This window comes from Lontra canadensis, unplaced genomic scaffold (genome assembly GCF_010015895.1).
Source record: "Lontra canadensis isolate GAN:19392208 unplaced genomic scaffold, GSC_riverotter_1.0 scaffold36, whole genome shotgun sequence".
NCBI lineage: Eukaryota > Metazoa > Chordata > Mammalia > Carnivora > Mustelidae > Lontra > Lontra canadensis.
This window is the reverse complement of record NW_022631030.1, coordinates 13,054,589-13,073,976: the sequence shown is the minus strand read 5'-3', so window position 1 is coordinate 13,073,976 and position 19,388 is coordinate 13,054,589. Positions and strand designations below refer to the sequence as shown.

The 19,388-nt window shown below is 36.7% G+C and overlaps 1 protein-coding gene across 5 annotated transcripts in view; it reads left to right on the top strand.

Moving 5' to 3' along the window:
- ARHGAP32 (Rho GTPase activating protein 32) overlaps positions 1 to 19,388 on the top strand; it is a 281,739-nt gene that overhangs the window by 211,192 nt on the left and 51,159 nt on the right. For all 5 annotated transcript variants that reach the window (XM_032868916.1, XM_032868914.1, XM_032868913.1 and 2 more), the window contains one exon: positions 6,041 to 6,122. In XM_032868916.1, coding sequence (XP_032724807.1) covers positions 6,041 to 6,122 — 82 coding nt within the window. The remainder of the gene's footprint in view (positions 1 to 6,040; positions 6,123 to 19,388) is intronic.

The following is a 19,388-nucleotide window of genomic DNA, read 5'->3' as shown; positions in this document are numbered from 1 at the left end:
TCCTTCCTTCCTTCCTTTCTTTTTTTTCTTTCTTTTTGATACTTTCTTCCCTCAATAGAAGTGACATGATAGTCTGAGTGTTTCTCTGTCTCCTCAGTCTTCTTTTTACGGCACATCCTCCTCTAGCAGATACTTGAAAGTTTGGGGTCGAACTGCCTTCTCATTCTGTGCTCTTTCTCTTAAACTATCTTATTTACTCTTTCAGCTTTAAATTCAATATTATTTGCTCATCTCCCAGATTTGTACCCTGATTCCTGACTTTTTTTTTTAAGGTTTTATTTATTTGAGAGAGTAAGTGAGCGAGAGAGTGTGAGCATGCACTAACAGGGAGAGGGGCAGAAGAAGAAGCAGATTCCCTGCTGTGTGGGGCTGAATCCCAGGACCCTAAGACCATGACCTGAGCCAAAGGCAGGTGCTTAACCGACTGAGCCACATAGGCACCCCTCCTGAGTTTGTTTCTCAGTTTCAAGCCTTAACGTCCTACTGGAAGACTAATGTTTTTAACAGTACAAATTAAGGAGCTGGCATTTAAGTTTAGGAGACAGTGTAAATAAGGCAAAGAAACCAGAAACAATGTCGTGTTTCTTGGAACATAAAGGTGGGGAGACACAATTAGGAATATCTCAAAGAACCAGTGCAAAAATTATTGGATGGAACCAGGAACTGGGAAGTCAAGAATTGAGGGAATTTGCTTACAGTTTTAACTCCTTTCTGTGTAGTAGCAGCAGCTGCAGCTGCTTTGTCCCATCCTTCTCCTTTTTTTGAAAACTACTTTCTAGCTCTAGCAACCTGGATATAATTAAAGATTCAGACCTAGTTCCAAAATCTTAAGATATGGACTAATTGACTAATTAACTTATGGTATGATTAACTGCGACTGGAATGGTGTTGGCAGGGGCACGTAGCCTGGACTGGACAGAGATCCTAAGACAGAGTGAGTTCTCGAAGAATATTTGGGGAGTGGGAAGAAGATAATTGACATTTCAAGGTGGGAAAGCATGAATTTGTCTTGTTTGAATATCCTGAGTGGTGTGATTTTTCTTTAGCAATACAGAGGCGTGCAAATAGGGTGGTATGTTGATTTATTTTGGAGAGGGTTGCTAGATTGGTTTGGCAGAAGGTTAGTATTATGAGGAAATTAAGGGTGCTGATATTTTTTAAAGTACAAATGATCAGTCACAGGGTTCACACTAGGTAGCAAGAAAAGAGATTGGAAGGGGACTAGGTACCCTAATGGGGAAATATATGAAGGGAAGGGGATGCAGTACCTCTGAATTTGACCTTCAGTTGTCATGGAAATATGAATACTAGAGGCCTGGGAGGAGAGGACGTTGTAGTCTGAAAATGAAAAATTGGAAACTCTCTGAGGCCACGTAGTTCCAGTTGATGAAAAAATTCTGTGGCATGTCTCTGGAAGTAAGAGCATTACTTTACTACGCTTAATAAAAAACGTATTTTGTTATGCTAACAGTCCCAGAGTTTCACTAGCTATTAATTACATAAATTAACCACTAGAATAGGAATGAAAAAAAAATCAGTGATAAGCACATTGTTGTTGTGTTGAAGTGTCCTTTATATGTTGATTAGTTCCTCAGAGAAACCACAGTTAGGATTAGGCTCCCTTGGTAAGCAATGACTTTTTTCAGTCCCCCCCCCACCACCGTTATCAAAGTTTCCAGCCTTACGTTATTGCAGTAGTGCCTTATCTAACATTTCCTCGCTGTTGTACCAAAATATTTTTTCAGTACATTCACTTTTGTAGCCAGACTTATTTTATAGTTTGAGCCGATCCTCAAGGTAGAAGACGGTTCAAAGAATCAGATTGGAGTCTTACATTCAGATCCGTCCTTCTTCACTTGCAGGGAGAGAGCTGTACACTTGTCAGGCTGTTATTATTATTATTCCTAGGACTGTTATTCCTAGGACTGTTAGAGTTAGGATCAGTCCTGGACCGAGTATATAGGTTTGGATTAGTGGTGATCCAGAGCAAATTGTGAATTTTTTTGGAATTTTGTAGCACAATTGGGAAACACAGTTGCAATTAAAAAATAAAGCATGTAAGTTTACAAGTCAGTGAATTGTATTAAAAATAAAGGTAATATACACTTAAACTTTATTTGTAATTATTTTACGATATTTTGCTGTTATCTGTGCTGTTGAGTAATTTCCACCTAGTGTTCTTTAAGGCATAAAATACTACGTAACAGGCCGCCCTGTGTCTCTTTTGAGCTCTGCATTCAGTTGTGCCAGGCTGGTGGCTTGAAATCAGCCACGGTCGGGGAGCATTTATACACGGACTCTGGCAAATGCTACAAATCAAGGCCTTTCCTCCTGAAGGACCAGGTGTTCAACATTTACCAGCACACTGTGGCATACATAGTAGTCTTCTCTTATCCGTGGGGGTACCTTCCAAGACCCCCAGAGAATGCCCCCAACTATGGATAGTACTGAACATTATGTCTACTGTGTTTGTCCTCTACATATATACATACCTATGATAAAGTTTAATATATAAATTAGGCACATTAAGAGAGTTACAAAGATAATAATAAAATAGAACAATTATAAAAATATAGTAAAAGTTATGTGAATGGGATCTCTCTCTCAAAATATCTTCGTGTACTGTACTCATCCTTCTTGTGATGATGTGAGGTGATAAAATGCCTATGTGATGAGATGAAGTGAGGCAAATTCGGTAGGTATTGTGATGTAAGGTTAGGCTGCCATTGACCTTCTGACAACGCGTGAGAAGGAGGATCGTCTGCTTGCAGACCATGGTTGACCGTGGATAACTAAAACAGAAGGCAGAACCTACGGGTAAGAGTAGAAGGGTCAACTGTAACAGTACTTCTTGCTTTTTCTCACTTTATCTCAAAGATTTGGGGGGAAACTACCAAATCGAAAATCTTTTTTCCTTCCTGGAATCTCATCCCTGACTTCTTGCAGCCTTATCTTTAAGGTTTTTTCTTCTTTTACTATATTTTTATTCTATTCTATTCTATCCTATCCTATCCTATCCTATCCTATCCTATTCTATTCTTCTCTATTCTATTCTATTCCTATGTGTTTTTACCCATTCCTCTGCCCTGTGGGCTCTAGATGTTGGTCTTTTCTCTCTCTTCCATCTTACTGCTATAGGTGAATCTCATTTTGATTTCTGCCAATATACCCAATTTCCCTCACCCTTCTCAGCTGTATAAATTAGAGCTTTAGAAATTGTCACTGCTGGCAGAAAGAATATATGAAACGGGGTGACATAACTCATAGATCATAGTGCCAGAGTTCCTGTCACTTTTAACATTTGACATTTTGTGTTTATCAGGATTGTTTATATTTCATGAAATATTAGCTTAAGCACGAGTAAGAAAAGTAAATGCTCATTAACTGTATTTTTAGAGTTAGTTATATTCTCTTTTTCATTCTTGTGTATATTTTCAACAGAACGCAGCCTCATTTTTTTGTAATGGAAATTTTATAATACGAAAACAGAATCTATTACCTTTCACTAATTTATAGAATCAACTCTTCCAACTAAAAGGCTTATTAACAGGAGTGCTTTTGGTTTCGAGAAACAGAAAAGTGAACAGAAAAAGTGGCTGATGGTCACTGTTGAGTTAACAACTTAAAGATGCTAGACAGAAATTTCTAAGATTCTCTTGGTCTTTCTTTTAAGGTCAACTGATGCTTCCTACAGATCTAATACCTGCATCACAGCAGGACGAGGGAGCTGGAAGAGTAGCAGTAGAGCTGTATGTGCATGTGCTCTGGCTACACCCAGATGCAAGGAGCCTGGGCACTGAATAAATAGTTCAGCTAATAGTAATATTACACTTTATGCTAATAGTAATATTATACTTTATAGTAGTGATATTATACTTTATGTTAAAGGAAGATAGGTGAGCAGGGATTGGAAACAGGCCTTAAGTGAAGTTACCATGGACCTCTACATAGTATACAATGTCATGTTCACTCATATATATCTAAACCTAATGCACTGAGACAAATTTAAAAGGTGCAAATGTAACTAATATATGATGTAGTTGTCCAAAGAAATTCATTATGGTTTGTTCATGGAAGTGATGGAAAACTAGTTTTTATTTGCTGAAAGTATTCAAGTTTAGAAAATAGTGCTTTCACCCAAATCATTGTGGTAGCTAATATTATTCCCATTTTTACAAAGTAGGAAACTGAGACAGATGTTAATTGATTTGCTCCAGATCACAGAGCTTAGTAAATGGGCAGGCTAAGTTTAGAACCTGGTCATTTCTCTCTAGAAAATTGCAGAAAATGTTTATAAATCAAAATTAATTCTAATTTTATGGGAAAAATGATATTTGATAGGGAAGGAACTCAGGTCCACACATGGACAAGGTAGTAAGTGTTATGTGTCATCCATTTAATGGTGAAGCCTGAGCCCGCTAGGCTTGGGGGAGCCAGCACATAGGACACTAACACTTAGTGCGTGCTTACTATATGCATTTAGCTTATACTGATCCATCTAATTCTTATAACAACCCTTATGAACTAGGTACTATTTCTGTGTTTATGAAGAAACTGAAAACAGGGAGGCTTAGTCACAAACCCGACCTTGTAAGCAGCAGACCTAGAACTGACCCAGAACTGAACCATTAACTCTTACCATTAAGGCTACACATTGGCCATGACACCATCCACCCTCTCACCATAACTGATTTGTGTAAGAGAGAATGAGGAGGATTTCTCAAGGAGATTCATACCTGGTTCTAATTGATCTCGGAGGAATTTCTACTCTTTTATCTACATAGGACGTTGAATAAAATATGGTATGAAATTTCACCAGTAAGACAAACACTTAAAGCAGCATTTTGGAAAGCAATGTATAGGGACTTTAAGAATCCCAAATTCAAATAACTTTTCAACAGACCTGATAACATGTTAATAACCCCTTTTCAGCTCATGATAACTGGTTACATCTTCATAATTTTAAGAACTACCATGGAATATCGATCCAGAAATTGGAATAAGAATGCAGCAAATACATATGTGAAAATAATCCCACACAGATGGAAGTTATACAGCTCAGAACTTCATGATGAGTCATAACTTTTGGAAGACCATTCCATTCTTCCCGAGTCTGTCAACAGAGGGATGTAAAAAGTGATGTAGTTTTCATGTTCAGCGTTAACATCTGTTGCATGGTAGCCTGATTATATTCCTATCTAAGGAAACATCTATAAATATTGGCAGGGATCTCCTTTTTACTTTTGTTTCCAGGCTTTTTATCTCTGTATTTATTCTATTGGCTCTGCAGTGTATCTCTGTGTAATTTGGGTGGTCTGTGGTGAGCTCAGTATTTCCCTAATACAACTCCTTAGGATTCTATACCTAACGTCAGGAGTGGTTCTGCCACCAGGTCAGAGTGGTGTGTTTTCGGAGCCGGAGTCCGTCATTACCACCGAGATTGGTTGTTTCCTTCTCTTTTGCTTTCCCACTTATTATATACTACTAGCAACAGTAAATATCAGGATTTTAAATGAGTGATTGTTTCACTGGTTTATTTTAACTCTGTCATTTTTCATGAAACCTGTGAGAGAATGAAGAGAAAATTCACCCACAAAAAAATTTGAATGTGATTTAGTGTTGACTTCTTTTTTTATATTATAGAGAAGACAATAAATATAAAACTTGGCCATAGATACAACAATACAACTAGGTTGAAATTTCAGTAAGTTTTTAGAGGTAAAAATTGTAATACTGCTTGTATAGCTTGGTATCAGACTAAATATTTTAATTTGTATAAAGAAAGTTTGAGAAATTAAAAGCTAAAACTGAAGAAGCAGACTTGGATATTTGGACTAATAATACACCGCTCTGTATACACATAGCAACAGATTGTTTTATTATTTGTTTGTGTAATTGGTATCATCTGTGATTTAGAGTCTTGGAATAACAGAATCCTTTGGGAGGGACTGTGGAGTACATTACTGGAATGGAATTGGCAGTGTTCACATACTGGTCTGTGCTCTGGTTTAGAATTCTCTTTGCTGCTTTTCTTCCTTAGGTGGGACTCTTCCCTGGACACTGTGTTGAGTTAATTAATCAGAAAGTTCCCCAGTCAGTGACCAACTCAGTGCCAAAACCAGGTGAGTACATTATTAGTGTGGTTATCTGATCAACTGTTAAAAGAAAAAGAAACAGATTTTCTCTTTTTGGTAAATACATAGCTTGTTTTGCTGTTCTTTCCATTTATTCATACAATATGCATCCTTAATTTTATGTGGTTTTGATTTTTAATATATTATTTCTCTATTGATGATTTCACAAAGGTGCATTTGACATTTTAGATAATTTCAAAGAGCTACTTGGTCCATTAGGTTTTGTCATTATTTGTTTTTGTATTATAGTAGGAATGTAGCTTATTAATGAGCACAGTGATAAAAGAAAAATAACAAGTTTAAAGAACTCACAGAGATGGTATGATTAGCTGAAAATTAATAAATTAAGGGGAATGTATGTTTTATCAATGACTATGAACATCAAAGATATTCTATTTTTTTAAACTGTTTTAAACTGTTTTCATTACTTAGTGTATTCACAGTGCTGTGTAAATATGTGGACTGTTTTATGAATAAATAAAGCTATGTCTCAGGGGGTGGAAATCAAGAAAATGGAAGTTTTTGTTTTTATTGGGGTGATTTAATCTAAGCAAATTCTATAGAATACTTAGCCTGGAAGTTTTTAATGTGATACAAATTTTTTAAAGGAGAACAACACAGACTGAAAGATTTTGGAGGGAAGAGGAAGTAATCAAATTTATTTCTCCCTACTCTTTTTATTCCTTTGCCTTTCTCCACCTTTCTCCCTACTCCGCCCCAGTAGAAGAAAAAGAAAAGATTTCTGGGCCTCGGAATTTATTTGGACTGTTTTCCATAAGGTATTTTCTAGTGTTAGGACCTATGTGTGAAAATTAGGAGGAAAAAAGCTTATTATTTTTCCACCTCTGTTCCCAAAGTATATATCACACTATCTTTGCTTATAGTATTTGGGTAAAGGTAAAGGGCAATAACCTCTTTTGAAGCTTATTTCTTCACAGAAAGTTAGGAATTGAAAATTTTAGGCAGACTACCTTTAATGTTTAGTAGAGAAAAATTGTTCTCTGCAGTTCTACTCGAGGCAGGATTCTTAGTCTCTTTTCAAGACATTTTTATCCTCTGTTAAATCTCCCTTCTTTGGGTAAACACTATTTAAAAAAACTTTCTCAGTGGGTACTTGCTCAGTAAATGTTCACTAGCGGTTGCAGTGACTATAGGCTTCTTTTTTTAAATATGGCATCATTAACTTAAAAAAAAAATCCCATACCCATTAGCGACAGTGTCCCAACCCTTCCCTGCTCCCTAGCCTAAGCAGCCACTAGTTTACTTTCTGTGTCTATAGATTTCCCTATTCTGGACACTTCATATAAATGGAATCGTATAATACATGGTCTTTTGTTATTAGCTTCTTTGACTTAGTATAGTGTTCTCAAGGTTTAGCCATGTATCAGAATTTAATTCTTTTCATGGCTAAATAATATTCCATTGTAGGGCTCTGCTATACTTTATCAACTCATTTTTTAGTCATTTCCATTTTTGGCTATGAATAATGCCTTTATGAACACTGATATACGAGTTTTTGTGTAGATAAATATTTTCATCTCTCATGTATGTATCTAGGAATGAATTTGCTGGGTCACATGGTAGCTCTGTGCTTAACCTTTTGAAGAACTGACAGACTGCTTTACAAAGTAACTCACCATTATACAATACCCCTGACAGTATATGAGAGTTTCAGATGCTCCATATCCTTGTTATTGTGTTTTTGATTGTTGCCATCTTAGTGGTAATGAAGTGGTATATCCTTGTGAGTTTGATTTGCATTTTCCTGATGACTAATAATGTTGACTATCTTTTCATGTGTTTATTAGCCATTTGTGTGTTTTTGGAGGAATATCTATTCAGATTCTTTGCCCATTTTTTTAATTGGGTTGTTATTTTATTATTGAGTTGTAAGTGTTCTTTATATATTCTAGATACAAGTCCTTTATCAGGTAACATGATTTGCAAGTATTTTCTCACATTCTGTGGGTTGTCTTTGCCCATCTTTATTCTGTCTGTTGAAGCATAAAAGTTTTTAATTTTGATGAAGTTCGGTTAATTGTTTCTTTCGTTACTTATGCTTTTGTTGTCTTATTTAGGAAGACTTTGCTTAACCCAAGGTCAAGATTTACTCCTATATTTTCTTCAAAGAAGTTTATGGTTTTAGGTCTTAGATTACAGTCTATGATTCATTTTGAGTTAGTTTTTGTATCTGGTGTGAGGTCCAACTCCATTAGACATCTAAGAGTCTCAGTACTATTTGTTGAAAAAAAGGTTATTCCTTCCCCCATTGAATTGTCTTAATTCCCTTGTAGAAAATTAATTGGCCTTAAACACACAAGTTTATTTTTGGACTTTTGGCTCTATTCCACTCATCTGTATGTATATTCTTAAGGCCAATATGACCCTGTTTTGATTACATTTGTTTTGTGGTAAATTTTGCTCTTAGTTTATTCTTTCTCAGGATTGATTTGGCTTTTCAGGGTCCTTTGCAATTCCATATGAATTTTAGAATCAGATTGTCAGTTTCTACAAAGAAGTCATCTGGACTTTGATAGGGATTGTATTGAATCTGTGTATCAATTTGGGAAGTGGTACCATCTTATCAGTATTTATTAAGTCTTCCAATCTATGAACATAGGATGTTTTTCTGACCTTCTTTAACTTTGTTCAATGTTTTGTAGTTTTCAGAGTGTAAATTTTCTTTTTTTATTTTGTTAAATTTGTCTTTTTTCTTTTTGATGCTGTTGTAAACAGAATTATTTTCTTGATTTCATTTTCTTATTCATTGCAAGTAGATAGAAACACAATTAATTTTGTATACTAGTCACATATCCTGAAACCTGTTGAAATATTTATTCTAATAGTTTTTTAAAGTTGGAGTCCTTGGTATATTCTATATTCAAGATCAAGTTACCTGTGAATAGAGGTATTTTTACTTCTTCCTTTGCAATCTGGATGCTTTTTGTTTCTTTTTCTTCCCCAAGTTCCCTGGCAAGACCTCGAAGAATGGCCATCTTTGTCTTATTTATGACTTTAGGAGAAAACATCCTTCATTCACAATTAAGATGTTAGCCGTGGGGTTTACATAGCTGCCCTTTATCTTAGGTCTTTGTTGAATGATTTTATCATGAAAGGGTGTTGGCTTTATCTAATACTTTCTAATCTATCTGTTGAGGTGATCATGGGTTTTTGTGGTCACTATTTTGAGGTTACTAAATTCAACATCAAAAATGTATTGTGGTTTCTCATGCATTATTTTTATATATTTCTGCTGTGTAAACTTAACCTATTAGGTATTAAGTCTCATCTTTGATAATTCTGCCTCAGAGGTATACTGTAAACTTAGTTTTTAAAACTTAGCTTAATACTGGTATTAAATTGTGCCAATTAAATACTTTCTCATGTTTTGAATGAGAAAGTGACATTTCTAATAGTGATAACCTCCAGAAGCTTTTAAAACTTGAGAAAGTTGGGCGCCTGGGTAGCTCAGTGGGTTGGGCCTCTGCCTTCGGCTCAGGTCATGATCTCAGGGTCCTGGCATCCTGGCATCCTGAGTCCCACATCCGGTTCTCTTCTCAGCAGAGAGCCCGCTTCCCCCTCTCTCTGTGCCTGCCTCTCTGCCTACTTGTGATCTCTCTCTGTGTCAAATAAATAAATAAAATCTTTAAAAAAACAACAACAACAAAAACTTGAGAAAGTTAATCAGTTATTGATAGTTCTGGAAGATAAATTTCTATTAATAGACCTGAATGACATTGTTAATTCTAAATTAGTGATGACATGTAATGACAGCACACCTTCAAAAGCTAATATTTTATCTTTTGTGAGCAGCATTGCAGGGTTGGCATAAGGAAATGTGCATTCTTAATATATTTTGAAAAGGATGATGTGAATTCTCTCAGCCCCAGGCTTGTTTCACACTTTAAAACTGTCTTTGCCTACAGTATAAACAACTTGAATGTTCTATTTATTTTTAACATTGCCATCTGTTACTGTTAGATGCCAAATCTGAAAGATGCAGCTATAGTTTGAGACTGAAATTTAAAGCTCCCTATATTATTACACAACAAGGGCAATAGGAAAAATTTTCCCTTTGGAGCTCTTCTTAATGTTCTCAATATGTTCAATTATTTGTGTATGTAAAAATAAATCAATGAGTCACCATGTCCCAACCAAGAAAGCAAGGATTCATGCTGCCTTAAGAAGAAGGAGGTGTGGTAGAGTAGGGTTGAGGGGGGAGAGAGGGAGAGAAGGAGAAAGGAAGACAAGAAGAGGAAAGAAAAGAGGAAGAAAGATAGAAGCTTGTCCATAAGAAACTGGCAGTTAGTTCAGTCACTACAGGTTATGGTTTGACGGCGGTAGATGCGATTGAGATAGGGGGAAGAAGGGAAAGCATATGTGTTTTCTTTCAGTTTATCCTGTTCGGAGTCGATGGAGCAGTTGGATTTATTTACTGATCTCTTTCCTCAAGTTTTTAGTTTTTTCAGCTATTATCTCTTCAGTGTTTCTTTTGCACAATAGTTTCTCTTTCTCTTTTCCTTTCCACATTGGTTACACTCTTTGATGTTGTCTCACACATCGTCTTTTCAGTTTGGATACTTTGTTTTGACCCATCTTAAAATTCACTGATTTTTCTCTTCCTGTGGGCTTCTCTTAAGCCTATCTAATAAACTCCTTCAATTCTTACATATGTTATTTCTTAGATCAACATTTTGTCTTTTTTATAATTTCTGTGGTGGAATTCCTCATTTTCTCACATTAGCTACCTTTTCATTTAGAAAGAAAGAAAATGAGGAGTTGTGGGGGTGGAGAAAGGAGAGAGAGGAAAGTAGGGAGAGGGGGTAAGAGAAAAGCAAAGCAAAGCTTATTTTTGAAGTATGAACTTCTTAAAATGAAGGGCCTAGGGAATTTAGAGATGCAAAGCCTCTGAAAACAGAAAATTTGGACAGAAATATAAACATATCTCTTTGAAGGATTGGAAAGTTAATAAAGCAGTAAACACTTACTGAGCTAAGGTTAAGAGGAAGAAGAACATCCTGAAGAGTGACCCCAGTATTATGGAGACATTATTTCCCTAGGGTATCTATTGATGGAGTAGAGAAGGTCACAGTGTGTGTTAGTTCAGAGCCCAATAGGTTAGAGTTGCTGATAAATACCCCAAGTTTTGAATTAGGATTTTTGTGGAAATTGATAACTGATTCTACACTGATTCTAAAGTTTATATGGAAATGCAGAGCCCTAAATACCCAAGACAATTTTGAAAAAAAAAAAAAAAAAAGTGAGAAACTTACTATTTTAAATATCAAGATTTAATTGTTTTTTAAAAAGATTTATTTATTTATTTGAGAGAGAGAGAGAGAGCACCAGGGTGGGGGGAGGGGGCAAAGGGAGAGAGAAATCCCAAGCAGATTCCTTTGTGTTGAGCTTGATCCCACTACCCCAAGATCACGACCTGAGCCAAAACCAAGAGTTGGGCGCTTGACAGCCTGCACCACCCAGGTGCCCCAAGATTTATTGTTAAAACTTCAGTTATTAAGATGATGGTGTTGATTCAAGAGTAGACAAATAGATGAGTGGAACTTAGTGTCCAGAAGCAGACCTGTGAATGCATAGATATTTGATTTATGACAAAGGTGGCATTGCAGAGTTTTATCAAAAGGGTAGTCATTTCCATAAATGGTGCTAGGTCACCTTGAGATATATATACATCTATATGTATATCTAATTATTTTTTTTCTTATTTAACCTATATATAAAATCATTTCCAGGAGGAGAGTTACAGATTTGTATGTGAAGGGTAAAACAATAAAACTTTTGGAAGGTAATATAGTAGAATATCTTCATGGCTTGTTTTCATGATCTTGGGGCAGATATAAACAGTAATCATAACTGAAAAGCTTAATAATTCAACTTAATTAAAGTTCAGGGCTTTATCCTAATAAGCTATTAAGGTAATGAAGAAGGCAAGTCACAAAATGAGAAAGATACTTGACAAAGGTTGCCTAACTAAAGTATGTGAAGAGTCAATAAGGAAAGGACGAATAAACTGATTTAATTCAGTAAAAACTTGAACAGATACTTTAGTAAGCATATGACAAAAAGGTCAACAATCATTAGTCTTAGGGAAATGCAAATTGAAATCTTACTGACTCTTTAATGCATAGCCACCAGAATGGTTAAAATGTAAGAAGAACAATACCAAATGTTGGCAAGGATATATATCTGGGAATTCTCACATGCGGATAGTGGGAGTACAATGTGGGACGGTCATTGTTTGGCATTATATGCTGAATTTGGCACATACCCTGTGACCCAGCAGTTTCACTCTTAGATATGTATAGAATGTTTATAGCAACTTTAGTCCTAATTGTCAAAAAAACTTGAAAATCTCAGAGGTATTCCATAATGGAATGGATAAAGAAAGACACATTCATTGAATGGATTCTTCTACACTAATGAAAATGAAACGAGTTCAACAATATGGATGAATTTCACAAAAATGATGTTGAGTTGAGTAAATGTTGAAGGCTGCTCTTTATACATACATACATACACTGTATAATTCCACATAGAGAGTTCAAAATCATAGAGCTCAAGACTGTTCTGTGGTGTTAGAAGTCAGAATATTACTTACCTTTGGAAAGAAGGAAGGGGGTAGATGATTGGGATGCTCAGGACAGAGAAGATTCTGGAGTGCTAGTAATGTTCTGTTGATCCTGGTGGTGATTATACAAGAATGTAATGTTGAGGGTCTTTTCATGTGCTAATCAGCCATTTGTAGAAAAATGCCTTTTAAAGTCCTTTGTCATTTTTTAATTGGTCACTTTGCATTTTTTAAGTATACCTCCATCCAGATGAATATTCATTACAGTATTGCTTTAATATTCTGATGTTGGAAATCACATTTTCAAAACAGATTCGCTATTTCCATACTGTAAAATACTCTGCAGCCATCAAAAAGAAAGAGGTAGAGGCACAGGAAATTTTTGTTAAATGAAAAAGCAAATGATGGCATAGTATGATCCAATTGTAAATTCATAGAAGAGGACTTGGAAGAATACATGCCTAATTGTAAAGGGAGTGGGATTATGGAGATAGCAAGAGACATTTCATTTTTTCTTTGTTTGCTTCTGTATTATTTAACCCCATTTACAGTAAACATGTATTACTTTATAAAATATGAAAAAAATGATTGTACCTCCTCTTAATTCCATCCTGTTCAAATAGGTAATTTCCAAGGGTCCTTCTTAATGCAACCACCCCATAAAATAGATATTTTCTTTTTCTTTTTTTTTAAGATTTTATTTGCTTATTTGAAAGAGAGATCACAAGTAGGCACAGCAGCAGGCAAAGAGAGATGGGGAAGCAGGCTCCCAGTTGAGCAGAGAGCCTGATGTGGGCCTTGATCCCAGGACCCTGAGATCATGACCAGAGCTGAAGGCAGAGGCTTAACCCACTGAGCCACCCAAGCGCCCTGATATTTTCTGACAATAGCTCTAACTTAGATATTTTATTCAATTTATGTACTGTATGAAAAGCAGCACAGCTGAAGGGACAAGAGAATAGGCTCCAACTTTGTTTTAATCTCTGTGCCACATTTTACTGTGAGTGCACATCATTTGGCTTCTCTGACTTTTAATTCCCTTATCTAAAAAGTGAGGCAAGATTCCTTTGAAGATTAGGAATAAGACATTTAAAGCCCCTGGATATTTAATAAATGTCAGCCGTATTATTTATTGATATATGCTTTGCTTAGCACTGTTATATTATTTAAACTCCAGAGTGTCACAAACTAGATTTAGTTTATTTAGATATGAAATTAGTATTTATTTGTTGGTAAAATCTTTATGCCAACATGTCATTGTATATCACTGAAAGAAATGAATTATAGTAGTTTTAGTGGGACCACGGTCGGGGAGGGAGCCTCTGTCGATGGCCACTGAATAGAGTTTGCATTATAAATTTTTGTCTTACTGTTTAGTGACAGCTAAACTTTTTGGTTAGTAGACATAGAAGTAGCTGAGGCCTTCATTTAGGGGAAGGACTTAGTAATTAGATGTAATACTGTTGAAATCCTTATATTAAGAAGTAGTTTATAAGGTAACAAATTAACCCAAATATGTAGCATAGTTTTAAAATAAAATTTTTTGTTTTCTTCTTTTAGGGAACTGGTCCTCTAGTGACTCGCTTCCTTTGTTGTTTTACTAATTTTTTTTTTTTTTTACCAATTTTGCTTGATTATAGTTTTTCCCCTTTCTTTTCTTTTTTCTTTTTGTTTTTTTGTTTTGTTTTGTTTTGTTTTGTTTTTGCTCCTGAATTGTTTCTGTTTTCTTTCTTTGAGTTTCTAGCACTTTGATCTTCTGTAACCATGTTTCTTTAACATGTCACTTTATTACGAAGTGACCAGACACTTTATATCAAATAAAGTAAGTTACATTTTTACTTATATTATGTGCAGTGAGTGTATGCTTATATTCTGGAGGCTAATCCTTCAAGAATCAGATATTAAATTCGGTACCCTGGGAGGCCTTGATATTAGATACAAAGGAGTACCAAAATGCTAGAAGGCCCTGAGGAGTTTGCTTTCGAATACACTGCAAGCAACAGAATAATATTTTCATACCATGTATCGAGGACAAACAGAAGATTCACATCAGCACATATCTGTAAAGTGCTTTAGAGTTTGTGGATGCTTATATTTCTACTATGTGAATTGGAATTTGAATCTTGGTACAATCCTGTGAGGTACTGGGAATAGGGAGAGTATTTCAATCCCCTTCCACACCTGTGTTAACAGGTCAGACAGCTTGCCTGAGGTTTCACAACTAGGATTTACTGACGTCTTCTGACATCTGGCTGAATCTGTGGCCAACACTTAGTAGCTCTTACTATGTGTCAGGTCCTGCATCAAAGACAAAGATGAGTTCGTTTGCCATTCAGTAACTCAAAATCCAGAATTTGTCCCTCTCTGGAACATTGAGTAGAGATAAAGTTTGGTATTCTCTCTCTCAAAACAAATATTTATTTAATATGTTTAGCTTTTATTATAATAGTGAATGAGAACATATTTGGATTTCCACAAGGCTTCTACCAACAGAAGAGAAATTAAGGCAAAAACTGGATTAAATGGAGGCTGACAAGAAGTGCTTATAGGACCCTGCTTAATCTGATTTTAGTTCCACCATCAGCCTTTCTAATGCCTCTCTAATTAATCCAAAAACTATCCTACAGTCTTTTCTCATTACGTATAAGCCCGCACTCCGGACTCTGTTTTGTTCTAGCACTTTCAGCCATCTTCCGCTCTCCTGTTCCAGTCTGTCTTCCCGTGGGCTCTAACGGGCTCTGTTTCTGGGTGCTCTAACGGGCTCTAACGGGCTCTGCTTCTGTGTGCTCTGAATACACGTGTGCTCAGAGCTTTCCTGGTGCTCCCACTATGCTGGAGCATAAAATGCTCTCCTCCCCAATTCGGCCACTTGCCATCCTCTCTGTTTCAAGATTCAGGCGGTGACCTACTTCCTACATGAGCGCTTCCCTGACCCGTCTCTCCCTCACCCCATCTCCTGTTTACCCCTAGCCAGACTGAATAGCAGCTCTGGCACTTGCTCATGAAATTGCCATCTCCTCACAAGGGACAAGTATGTCTCATCCATCTTGCTCTCCCTCACAGAAGGTTCATACAATGGTTGTATAATTAATTACTGTCTCAATATTTACTACTACTATAAATTTTTAGAATACAACTTTTACCTGGTAATCCCTAGGTTCAGAAAACTTCGCTGATTTCCCTCTGTTCCAGAATTATGTATAAAATCTTTAGTCTAGAATTTGAGTTGCTCTATAAATACTAGAACTAACTTATCTTTGTGGTCTAACTCATATTTAGTGTCAGTAAGCCCTTTCCTTACCTTGCAGTATGCTTTGGGGTCTCCCTCCTTCTCTTTGACTGTGATCTTTCTCCTGCCTCAAATGACTTACTGTGTTCTTCACGAAGGCTCTTCCGGCCACTGCTTTAAAAACTTCAATGTGTGCTCATTTTCCTTGACAGATAGTATTAAAAACTGTGTATTCTGATTCAGTGGGCCCAGGGCCAGACCTGAGGCTCTGCATTTCTAATAAACTCCCAGGTAATTCCATGACCCTGGTCCCAAGACTATGTTTTGAATAACAAGGCACTGTGTTTTAGTCTGCAGTAGCTGTTGTTTGTGTCAGTCATTTGGAAATAGTGTATAGTAATGAGTTCACTTATTTTGAACTTGATATTTCATTTTTGTGTCTTTTTTCCTTATCTGCTTGTTGACATATATTTTATTTTATCCTGATTTACATCCTCTATATATAACGTTTGTTCTAAAACAGTTGATTGATAATTATAAGCATGAATATTTTCTTTTTTTTAAAAGATCTTATTCACTTATTTGAGATCAAGAAAGAAAGAGCGAATGTGTTTACGCAAGTGCATGAGCTGGCCGTGTTGGGGGAGGAAGAGGGGCAGAGGCATAGGGAGAAGCAGGCTCCCACTGAGCAGGGAGCCTGACAGGACCCTGGGATCATGACCTCAGCCAAAGGCAGATGCTTAACCGACTGAGCCATCCTGTTGCCCCATACATGGACAGTTTTCACTCTAGTAATCACAGATGTTTCCTGCCCCTCCTGTATGCCCTTTAGCCCACGCTAGGAATGGGCCCCTAGTGAGTCTTCTCCTTATCCCAAGTAAGTAAACCTTTTCCATTTTTCGGTCATTTCCAGTATTCACTCATTCATTGATCAGAATTTGCAGAGTACATACTAAGTCCTAGGGCTAAGACAGCAAACACAATAGACAGAAATATTGTCATTTTGGGATTTATATTCAAGTGTGATGAGAGAGAAGAAGATAAACAAGTAAAATATACAATATGGTAGGTACGTGCTATAGAGAAAATGAAACCTAGAAGGGGGTGTGGGGGTTAGGAAGTGTGGGGATGTGGCTCATGTGGGGTTGAATTCCAAAGGAGGGTAGAGTTCTTGGGAAGGGCTCATTAGAAGGTTGCTTTTGAGCAGAGGCCTGAAGGAAATGAGGGGAGCTATGCACTAACCTGGGAGGAGCTTTCCAGATGGGGATCTACAGATGTAAGGATGCTGAGCTGCACGTTTGCCTGGTTTGTCACAGGATTTGCTCGAAGTTTGACTAGAACAGTGAGTGACATGAGATGTGGTTTGGAGGTGAAGGGAGGGGTCAGGTTTTCTTTGGGGCCTGGGTGCCACTGTACGGATTTTGGCTTTCATTTAAAATTAGATGGGAAGACATTAGAAGGTTTTGTGCAGAGCTTTTATTTGACTCGACTAACCTTGTTTAGCGGATCACTTTGGTTGGTGTGTTAAGGAAAGGAGAAGACACGGGCGCAAGAAGAGAGACTGGTAACTGTTGCAATGAGCCTGGCAGGAGAGGGTGATGGCTCAGAGCAGCACAGTAGCTATGAAAGTGGGGAGAGGTGATTGGATTCTGTATATATTTCTGGCCATGAAACCTGCAGAATTTTTAGACATACTGTGAAATGTTTGAATAATTCAGCTAATTCTTAGAATAGTATGAGTAGAATGTAGCTATTGCCTTTCCAGTGAGCTCCCTTGTTGCTGCCATCACCCACACAGGTACACGTTGGTGCTTCACAGGACAGCCTCTACACATTCTGTTAAATACGAGAGAAAAATAACAAGTGACCTGTCCTGGGCCAGAAGCAGTCATTGGAAGACAAAATGTGATGCTTTCAGTCAGCCATTTTGTTTTGACTTTTTATTTTGAATACTTATCATCTCAGAAGAAGTTGCAAAAATAGTACAGAGAAATCGCATATACTCAAAATCCAACTTCTCCCAGTTTTAACATCTTACATAACCTATAACACATTCTCCATACCAGGAAATTGACGTTGTCACATTGCAGTGAACGAGATTACAGACCTTGCTTTGCATTCAGCAGTTTTTGCATACTCTCATTTTCCTAACATATATTTTTATACAGCATAGAATGCAGCCTTTTGGGTTTCAGGTGAGATTTACTGTTATTAATTACGGAATTCTCCTTCACTCTGGCAAACTATTGTCAAATTTATTGCTAACTGTGCTTAGATGTTAGGTAACACAAGGGACAGAGGAGTTGTATGGAGTATCCCCAGATGGCTTTTCTATGGCATGGACCTCCCCCTCCCTCTTCTTTTTCTCCTTCCTTCCCCTTTTCTTTCCTGTTCTTTTTCCCTTGCCCCCTTCCACCTCCGTGTTGTCTTCAGTACTAACCAAGGAAAGGGTGGGAGGAAGGCTGTTTTTTAGTTTCTTTTTCTTTTTTCTTTAAAGGGTGGCTTTGCCTTCTCCACTCTGAAAAAAACTTTAAGAGCTTCATTTCTTACTCAACAAAATCCATAAATCCACAGCTGTTCCACTGGTAAAAATTAACATGTTTTGTTTTTGTCACATACTGGAATTTTCTGTGGTTTTCCCTATTTTAAAATTATATGAATTCATTGGTTCTCTTATTGTGGCCTACCACTTATTAACAATTTTGTATTCAGAGCTATGTTCAGAGAGGAAGGAGAGATTAAATTTGATCGATAGCAAAAGATTTCGGCGTGGTACATGGTAAATACTCTCTCTCTGGGTGTCTTGAATCTGGCAGTTCCTGCTCATGTGACCTTGTCAGTCCCTTAAGCCCTCTCTCTGCCTTGGTTTCCTCATCTCCAAGATGGGAACAGTATTAGAATCAACTTCATATGGTTATAGGGAAAGACTATGTGTAAAATATTTAGAATTATATCTAACACATAGTAGCATTATTTTATTAAGAACAAATACCTGAATGTGGATTTACATTGGTATTCGTAAAAAATAAAAAGTCATTTGTAACAGAAAATATGTTGGTCTCTTACAATTAATTTATTTCTTCCAATCATTTTAAGTAGGTAAACACAGTGCAATACTGTTATTTAGGATGACTATTGACTCTTGAATACTTACATAAGCAGTGTTACAATTGGAACACTCAGATAACAAAGGAGGAAGTCATAGGCAGGAAAATTTAATTCTAGATTCTCAATTCTGAAAAATACTTCTTTATTTTCTTCTCCTAATAGATGCTTAACAGGTTGTTGTCTCAGAATTGTTCACATAGAGGCAGTGTAAACTGATCCTTTTTTTCTTTTCTCCATGTTAGTGGAGTAACTAACAATCCTGGGTTGCTGCTGGTTTGGTGATCCAGGCTTTTACTGGCAATACATCCTGCTTGATCACTTTTCTTACTTC